Raw genomic sequence first — 9,016 nt, 5'->3', positions numbered from 1 at the left:
AACTGACAATCCATTTTGAACCGTATATCAATATTGTGGGAAAACAACCAAGATCTCTAGATGTGTGACATTAGTGGAACAACCATGCACTTGAGCATTAGCAGGGAAAAATGGCTTCAATATAAGCATTCACTCCTTTCTTTCAAGGTTCTCCAAAAATGCTGTTTCTTCACCGCACCTATAAGCTCCAGCACCATAATGGATATGAACTTCAAAATCATAACCAGAACTACATGCATTTTTGCCCAACATTTCAGTTTTAGTCTCCACATAGCACCCTGTCTGAGTTTACCCTTTAATCTCATGGATTTAAATAACGGTCGCAGTTATGTTTTCGATCACATCATTTTTGTTGCATTTTTTAATATAACCAAAATTATTGCAGTTATTGCGATCATTATAACCGTGATTTTTTTTTAAATTTTGTACAATTTGTTATAAAATGTAATAATTATAATTATAAAAACTCTTATTTAATGATTCTTAAAACAGTTTATGATACTTTATATTTTTTATTTTCTAAAAAAATTATGCACAATTTTATTTATATTATAATAAAGCATTCATATTTGGTTTAGCAATAAAATTTTTGCTTGAGCCAAATTCATATTCAATATTAATTCTAGACAAATCAAAATATTAACCAAAAAGAATATGTTAAATACCAAGTATCCATATTTAATAAAATTACAAACTTAAAAATATAATAATTTCAAATTCCATCAACTATAGTTATAAATTAATAAAAATTAATCTGATAGCAAAAGAATTGACAACAATATAAATACTAAAACAACAAAAAAATTATTAAATTTAAAATAAAAAATCATAAATTAATAAATAACAAAATCAAAATATAATATTTAATTTTAATAATTTTTAATCTAACTTACATAAAAAAAATTATAAAAAATTTTCATCTAAAATCCATATATATATTATATTAAATTATTAATCTCTCAATTTTTTCAATTATAATTTCTCATTCTCTCTAACTAGATTTTATCTAAAAAATTTTTAAAAATTATAAACTTTTAAACTTATATTTTAATAAAATTAAATAAAAAAAACCCACCCACCCCACCCCACTTGGCCACTCACCCCACCCCACTTGGCCACTCAGGCACCTACGTGTCCCACTCCAATAGAGGACAATCCCCCTTCAAATTTCTCATAAATTTTGATAATAAAAAACTCTCCTCCTCAAATCTTCTTTGTGTTTTCTTTTTCTCCCCCTTTTTCTCTATATCTTTCGCTCTCTCATGTACTATCATCAATGTTACTACCTACAGAGTATCGCGGCCTCATCTCTCTAAGATTTTCACAAAGATCAACATTATTCAATAAAAATTTTGCTAAAAAAAAAGATAATTTAAATCTCTTACATTTTTTTATTTTGATTGTTAATTTAAGACTTGAGATTAATTTGAATTTGAGTAATTTGTGGATTGAGTTAAGGTTATTGTCGATTGAATTGTTAATAAATGATTTGATACTGTTTTCTCACCTTTTTTTAGATTGATTTTGAAATTAAGAGTCTGAGACTTGAGTTATCTTTTTGTTTTTGTTTTTACTTTTGCTTTTCCAATCCTCTTAGTTGCTTATTTTGATTCTTGACAGATTGTGTTGATTTTTTTTTTTTAATTTGAACCAATGATTGGAAAAAAAAAAGTGACAATAACGGATTGTTGTTACTGTTATTTTTGGTTATGTTATTTTTCAATAACCGTTATACACTATTTTGAATGTGATTTAATTTCTTAATCATTTTTTTTTTATAATGGTGAAGGGTGATGGCGGGTGGTGGCATTACTGTAATTTTACGACAGCTATTTCGTTACAGAACTGCTATTTGTAACATAGCCTTTTATAATGACCATATTTTAAAGGAACTCATCAACCGATTGAAAGCTTGGGGTCTTGTATATTGTCACCAACAACTTTTCTACTCTAAGATAGTCATATGTTTGTAGAAAATTACTAAGAGTTGCTACTTTTGAAAAAGATTTCCACCATAAGTTTGATCTATGCTTTGAAATACTGCATTTGAAGGCAATAGTTGATAAATTTTTTCTAAAATAGTTGAGCCAGCCTTTTACAAATTCTCGAGGGTTAAGATGAAATTGATCTAATAGCAAAACTAGTTGTTTATTAGGGCCCAATTTCATCACCTCATCATTTTCTTTAGGTGATTCTTTCACATACAAATTGAACATGGTGACACAAAAAACATCATTCCTCAACTACCCACTATCAAAACTTCTAGAATACACCTCTTTTTGATTTATCGCTTTAGTCAATTTAAGAGCGCAAGTCTCACTGATGGACACAACCACAACACCATTACTCATCTTTCCCATTACCAGCAATCTAAACTTATTGGGATCACAGAAAATAACAACCCTATTCTTAATTACAAATATATAGCGAAACTTCAAATTATCTCGATGTGAGATTGGGGGTTACAAACTCCTTAATTAAAGTTTAACAAGGATACAAAACATACAGATCTACCAAATCATATCAAATATTGGACAAGTCCAACACAAAATATACACAGATCACAGGATCACACCAAAAGTTATAAGTCCAATACAAAGTACACACAAATCACATGATCACATCAAATGTTGAGATTTTAAAGGTAACTCTTACCATGTAGCATTTAACTCTCATAGAATTTTAAAAGTGATTCTCATGGTGTAGCCCTTAGTTTCCATCCGATTGGTGACCACTCTGATACTATTTATGGAGATCCACATCTAACTTGTGAAGTATTATCTACTTTGATTTTAAAATCTCACGATTTTATCTTGCAAAAAATATCTCACAAGATTGAGATTATGTATAATAAAAAAATTTCTTATTATCCCGATGTGCGCGTTACATGTACATGCAAAGAACTTTGGTCAGGGCTTCATAACTTTCTAGATTACTCGAATTCAATTGACAATAATGAAACATCACTGTAGAGAATAGGTTAAACTTATGTTCAACCAATCAGAATTAAAGTGGTGGAAGCTTAACATTCGTGGACCATGGTTCACAAGCTTAAGCATTTGGCTATTACTATTTCACAACTCCAACAAAATTTGACCGCCATTGATATGGTATTTGACCGGAAACAACTCGTTTTATCCCAAACCAAGTGAACCTCAAACCCTTTCAAAACCTTGGGTATTTAAAAAATGCTTGACTTTTGAATCAGAGTTGTTAACTTTGAGTTTCTGCTTGAGAGTTTCAAACGCAACGTTTTCAGGTGGGAGATTTCTTGCTGGAAATTGTTGGAGTTGGGTGCTGGTGGCGCGTACTCTAAAGGAGCTATGGTGACGGGTGTGATGCTGCGTTGCTGCTGGAAGTGGAAGGTGAGTGATAAATAGAAAGAGATAGGAAAGAGGTGTTTTTTTTTTTTGGGAGTGAAGAGAAAACAAAAATGGTTGTTTTATGATTACTAAGAAGAGATGAAGTACTTTAGCTGCTGGCCATTGTTTACAATGGAAAGAAAAGAGAAAAAAAAGTAGAGAAAGGGGGGTGGGAGGAGGGAAAGAAAAGAAAGGGCAGGAGGATAAGAATAGATGCTGGAAGCATATATCGAGACGAGGATCCTGAGGGGCAGAGGGAAGGAAGTGAGTGAAGAGAAGGGGTTGGAACTTGGAAAAATAACTGGTCTGTAAAAAGGGATCGCGTCTGGTTGTGGAGTTGTCCAAAAGATCTAAAAACCTCATCTCTTGCTGAACTTGGACCGGTTATTGTGATTTTTGCGGGGTTTTTACTTGCGTAGGATTAATTAAAGAGATGAAAATCTTTGTCAGCTGTTGGGGCTTATTCTAGGCCTGGTTACTGGGCTCAACCTTATAGGGCCTATTCTAGGCTTGATTGCTGGACTGAACCTTGGATCACTTCTTTCAGTCTAAAGACCAATAAACTTTGGAGCTTAGCATCAACTCTCAAGCCTGTTACCTAAAACAACATTGGACTGTCTCTAGGACCAATCAGATAAATGGGTCAATTGATATTAGAAGTAAACAAGACCAAAGGCTTGGCTAATCCATCTTGATCCAAAATCTAAAATGGTGGTTATAAGAGTAGTTTTTCATTTTTCAAGATCTTAACGATAGTTTTTAGTTTTTACACCTATTGACTTGAATCTAGTATTTTCTTATAAATCCCATTTCTTTGATCAATAATCTAGATTTGATGTTAGATGACTTTGCTCATTTCTTTATAAATTGACGTGATATTGATATTTTTCCACTATTGGTTTAGAGTGCCATGAAAATCTTCGTCTACATATATGGCCACCATGGATGATCAGGAATTTTTGTTCCCAAGACCAGATGGCAGGCAGGGTCAGGAATTCGAAATTGAACTGTGGATTCAAAAGCTGTTATTGGAAATACTTAAATATCATTACAGCAAGAATAATTACATTCAAGTCCCCTATTATGCAATAACTACAAAATGATCACAGCATTATTAATTTCCGTCAACCGTATCCATCTACCTCTAATGATAGCCAGAAAAAATATATAAATCAGGTACTAAAGAAGAGGGTGAGAGAAATAATTTTGAGCGTTATTGGTTTTCAACCTGGATTAAAATGCATGGACCATACAAATATACATACGACTTGCCAAATTAAGCCGGATAAATTGCATGGCATACATTTCGGATGTAAGCATTAATAAATTGCATGGCATACATTTGTTTTTCCAACAACTAGAGTTTTAACATATTCTTAGGTATTTTATGAGGGAAGAGCCAAACTTAATAGCTCCTTAATTGTATATTTGTAACAATTAATAACAGCTATACTTGAGCTGATATGTTTATACCTTTACCCTAAGATAGAGTACGTAATTTTGATTCTTATATATATCCCACGTTAGATAGGAATGTGATTGTCTTATTTAGAAATTCAAGTCACTGATCACCGTTAATCATTTGATGAGTTTATGCTTTCTAAATTAATCCACATGGTATACAGTTAAAAGCATTACATTTACAATTAGTATTTGAACATGCGTTCAATTCTATTTTCCAGTCTTCCCCAACTGATCCTGTAGCTAATTAAAGCCAGCATAACATTCTACATTCTTTCTTCTTTTTTAATCAAAAGGAAAAAGACTGAATCCTTATATCCTCAGCAGCCAATGCAAAAATAATTAATTAAAGTTTAAAAAACAAAAAATTTTGAAAGAAAATTTTTTTCTCGATACCATCAAAATTTTGCATTGAACAATTCACAATTTTCCCTTAAATACATAAATATTTTTTTTAATTTCCTAACCAGTTCATTCACTATCCTTAATCAATACTTAACCATAATCCACAACCACCAATACCTAGCACCCATTAGACACCCATTATAATAAGTGAACATTTCCGGAAAAAAAATTTACATCCGTCATTATATATTCTACTCATTTAATTAAGAATATAAGACCTAATTTGTCTCAAGACATGAGTATTTCAAACAATATGCATGTTTTTAAAACCCAAAGACATGCATATAAATTTTCAATAAAATTTATACAATATATATAAGATGCTTATAAAATAATAGTTGAATATTCTGCTGTATTTTTGCGGTCAAATTAGAAAATATATTAAACCCGTTACAGAAAACTCAAATATATAAAAGTAACAAAATTAAGTTTTTTAGGGGTTAAACTTAAAATTTAGCTCAATTATTTCATATATAGAACCCATTTTCCAATTATTAGTTACAGTCTCTTTTGTTAAAAAAAAAAAAACTAAAAACAAGTTCCCTCCAGAAAAGACTGACAAAAAAAATAAAAAAGACGATATATGCCCTCTCCTTGATTCCCTCCAACACAATCCAATGACTACCCTGAAATATATTTACTTTACTCTTATATCCTGTTTTCAAGATAACTTGATTGTTATAAAAGAGATGAAACTGCAAAAGACATGGTTCTTGATCAATCCTGATTTTTTTTCTTTATTTTTTCGTTTATTTCCCCCTAGTAATAATTATTACAATAACGCAAGAGTTTCTAGGATATTGAGAGCCTTAAATCTTTAAATTAATCCTCTTTGAAACATAAACTTGCTTTCCAACGAGCATATCTAGTAATTCTAAAGTTATTATGTTGTTATTATTATTGTTATTATTATTCATCTAATATTTTCTCGGAATTCATGCACTAACAAACAATGAAAACAACAAAAGAGGAAAGCAAGTGACCGATTGATAATTTACCTCGTCTTCTGGTTTTCGACAATGATTCACATTGATTATGAGCATTTCTCTAATTTGGACAAGTACTTCAAGATCTCACTCAGAATTGTCTCATTCATAAAGTCAGATCTAGAGTACTTGCCATCCATGTCCTTGCATGTTTTCTAAGCTTTGAAGGTGATGATGAAGATGAAGAAGCCAAAGAAAGAGACAAACTACTATCAACTCCTCCTTCCAAAGTACCCTTTCCAAATTCATTATTGTTTGGTGTTGTTATTTTCAGGGATAAATTCAAATCTAAGTCTTGGATATTGGAATCCACAGTCTTCCTCTTTAACGTGTCTTGGGCTTGTTGGCTTATTTTCCAACTATTTTGTGGTGAATTACTAATGCTGCTCAAACATTTAAGCTGATCGGTTCCTGATCTCTCTGGAAATTGGGTGGTGAAAGTGGAACCCATTGATCCACTTGGCCTTGTTTGTGTTTGCCAGGATCCATGAAAAGATTGGACTTCTTTCAAAGTTTGATGAGTTGATGTTCCTGAAGGAGCTTCCCCACTGAAACAAGAATTAGCCATTTGGGAATTAAAGCTAAGTGAATTGTTGCTATAGCTTCCAATTATTCTGTCTCTGAATGAACTATACAACCCTTTTCTTGCTATATCCAGTGCACTGCCTCCCCTGTGAGAACCATAGATCTTTTGATCATTCCCTCTCCAAGAAACATCACCATGCCTTCAAAATTAAAAGAAAAACATCTGGTTAATCATAATTTCTTTTTTTTCAGTTAAAAAATGTGAATATATGATGCAAAATGACCTCAAAGTACTGAGAAAGATAACAACTTTTATACCGAAAACGGGAAGAAGGCCACTGATTATTAAAACTGTGCAGCATAGGAACATGGTTAAGTCTGTATATATGGTGATCTCCGCCTTCAAACAGAAGCCCTTGCTCTGAAATAACTGCATGCCCTATATATAGAATTATATACTTTCATACAACCTTAAAACAAACCCTTAAATCTATGCACTGTTAATTTATAGAGGGAAATAAATTAAGCTTACCTTGATTGGGGCCATCAATCTTCTTGCTTCTATACATCTATCAAAACAAAATTCAAAAGAAGTCAATAGATATACATATATATATATATATATATATATAATTTGACTAAAAAATCATCTATGATTAATTGAAAATTTGGTAGATAAAAAGAAAAAAAAAACCTGTAGATGACTCTTCACATGAGCTATGCTAAGGCCTTTGATGTTCATCAATTGAAGAACCAACTTGGGTGTTGCTCCTGCATCAAGAATTTTTTTGGGTTTAACCTGCTGCTGAGTGTTCAACTGTTCATCATCAAAAGTTTAAAAAAAAAAAAAAAAACCCATAATTTAACTGTCTTTTATATGTCTACTTACTCTCTTGTCCTCCTAGTCTTTCAACAGCATGAACAAAGCAAAGATGGAGATCAGGAGTCCATCGGAGTCTCGGTGTCTTGGAACGATTATACTGCCTCACAGATCCAGAAGCAGACTTCTTTTCATTTTCTTCTGCTGAACTACTGCTAGAGCTCTCTCCATTGGTTGGCTTGCAATTAACCTCCTCTTCTTCATCTTCAATACCGCCTTCTTTGTTGTTGTTCTGACTGGTCTTGGAATCTCCGAAACTTTCAGTACTAATTGCCATATTCATGATCTTTAGCTGTCTTTGTTTGCAAGTCTAACTAAATGATCAAAGAACAGCATTAGTGATTAGGGATCAAGTCACCTAGAGATACCAACAAAATGGATTGTAAAAAGTTGAATGTCTTCGACCAGCTGCTTTTCTCACCTCAGATCAAGCAAGAGGGAGGAATATTGAGATTTTATTCTTTAGAACAAAAGAAATGAACCATTTAATTGAAGCAAATAGGTTCAACCCTAGCCCATTGACAAACATGGGGAGATAGATGTTAGGTATCTCTCTTCTTTGTCTACTATTTTATATGTAGTTATATGACCTCCTTGTATGATGCATTCTTTTAATTATTAAAATATGCATGTATATTTATAATGAAATAATTGTTATTAGTAATATAAGAAGTTGATTAATTCATGAATAGGCTATATATGAGAGGAAAGAGAAAAATGAGAAGAGAATTTTCATAATTGAGGGGCGTAAATGATACGCTCTTATAATTAATTATTTCATGGGTCAGGGTGACCAAACACACTAATTACATGCATAAGAATGAAGATCCTGTCAAGTAAATTACCTAAAGGAGATAACTGTCTTCAATGAAAATTAACTAACTAGTACCCCTATAGTCGGTGACGGAACTAAAATTTTTTTCATATCTGCTTATGACATATATATATATATATAAATTTATTAATTTATTAATTTTATCAATGAAAAAATACTCCAAAAAAATTTATAAAATGTTCAGGAAAAAATTCTATTAAATTTGTCATATGATCTTTTGGATATGCATGGATACCTTTGTGTCCCATTTGAATAAGCCTCTGACTACAGTGTGTGTATATATATATATATATATATATATATTAGTATAAAAGAGTCTGAAACTTAATATAAGAAAAGAAGTTACAGAAATTAAAATAATATATATTTTGGATATTACTTCTTAGCCTTTAGTCTTCCTTCCTTCCCTCTTCTCATCACTTCTTTTTTAAATTTTCAATGATAAAAATCATTTGTTACTTGTTATAAGATTCACTACTAATTGCATTGTGACGTGTTCAACATTTTAGTTATCTAATAAAAGAAGCTGTTGGCTGGCTCTAAAAGAAATGGTTAGGCTATG

General features: G+C 31.5%; 1 protein-coding gene across 1 annotated transcript; it reads right to left on the bottom strand.

Moving 5' to 3' along the window:
- Positions 1-5,072: 5,072 nt before the first annotated feature.
- Positions 5,073-8,072, bottom strand: LOC111294804 (uncharacterized). The gene is made up of 5 exons (XM_022888161.2): positions 7,629-8,072; positions 7,434-7,510; positions 7,272-7,308; positions 7,058-7,178; positions 5,073-6,939 (listed from the first exon to the last, which is right to left on the bottom strand). Exons 1-5 carry the CDS (start codon positions 7,900-7,902, stop codon positions 6,321-6,323), a joined length of 1,128 nt encoding a protein of 375 aa, XP_022743896.2. The 5' UTR covers positions 7,903-8,072; the 3' UTR covers positions 5,073-6,320.
- Positions 8,073-9,016: the final 944 nt, after the last annotated feature.

Source organism: Durio zibethinus, chromosome 14, assembly GCF_047325235.1.
Source record: "Durio zibethinus cultivar Kanyao isolate XHJ-2024 chromosome 14, ASM4732523v1, whole genome shotgun sequence".
NCBI classification, from domain to species: Eukaryota; Viridiplantae; Streptophyta; class Magnoliopsida; order Malvales; family Malvaceae; genus Durio; species Durio zibethinus.
This window is presented reverse-complemented; position numbering and strand designations above follow the sequence as displayed.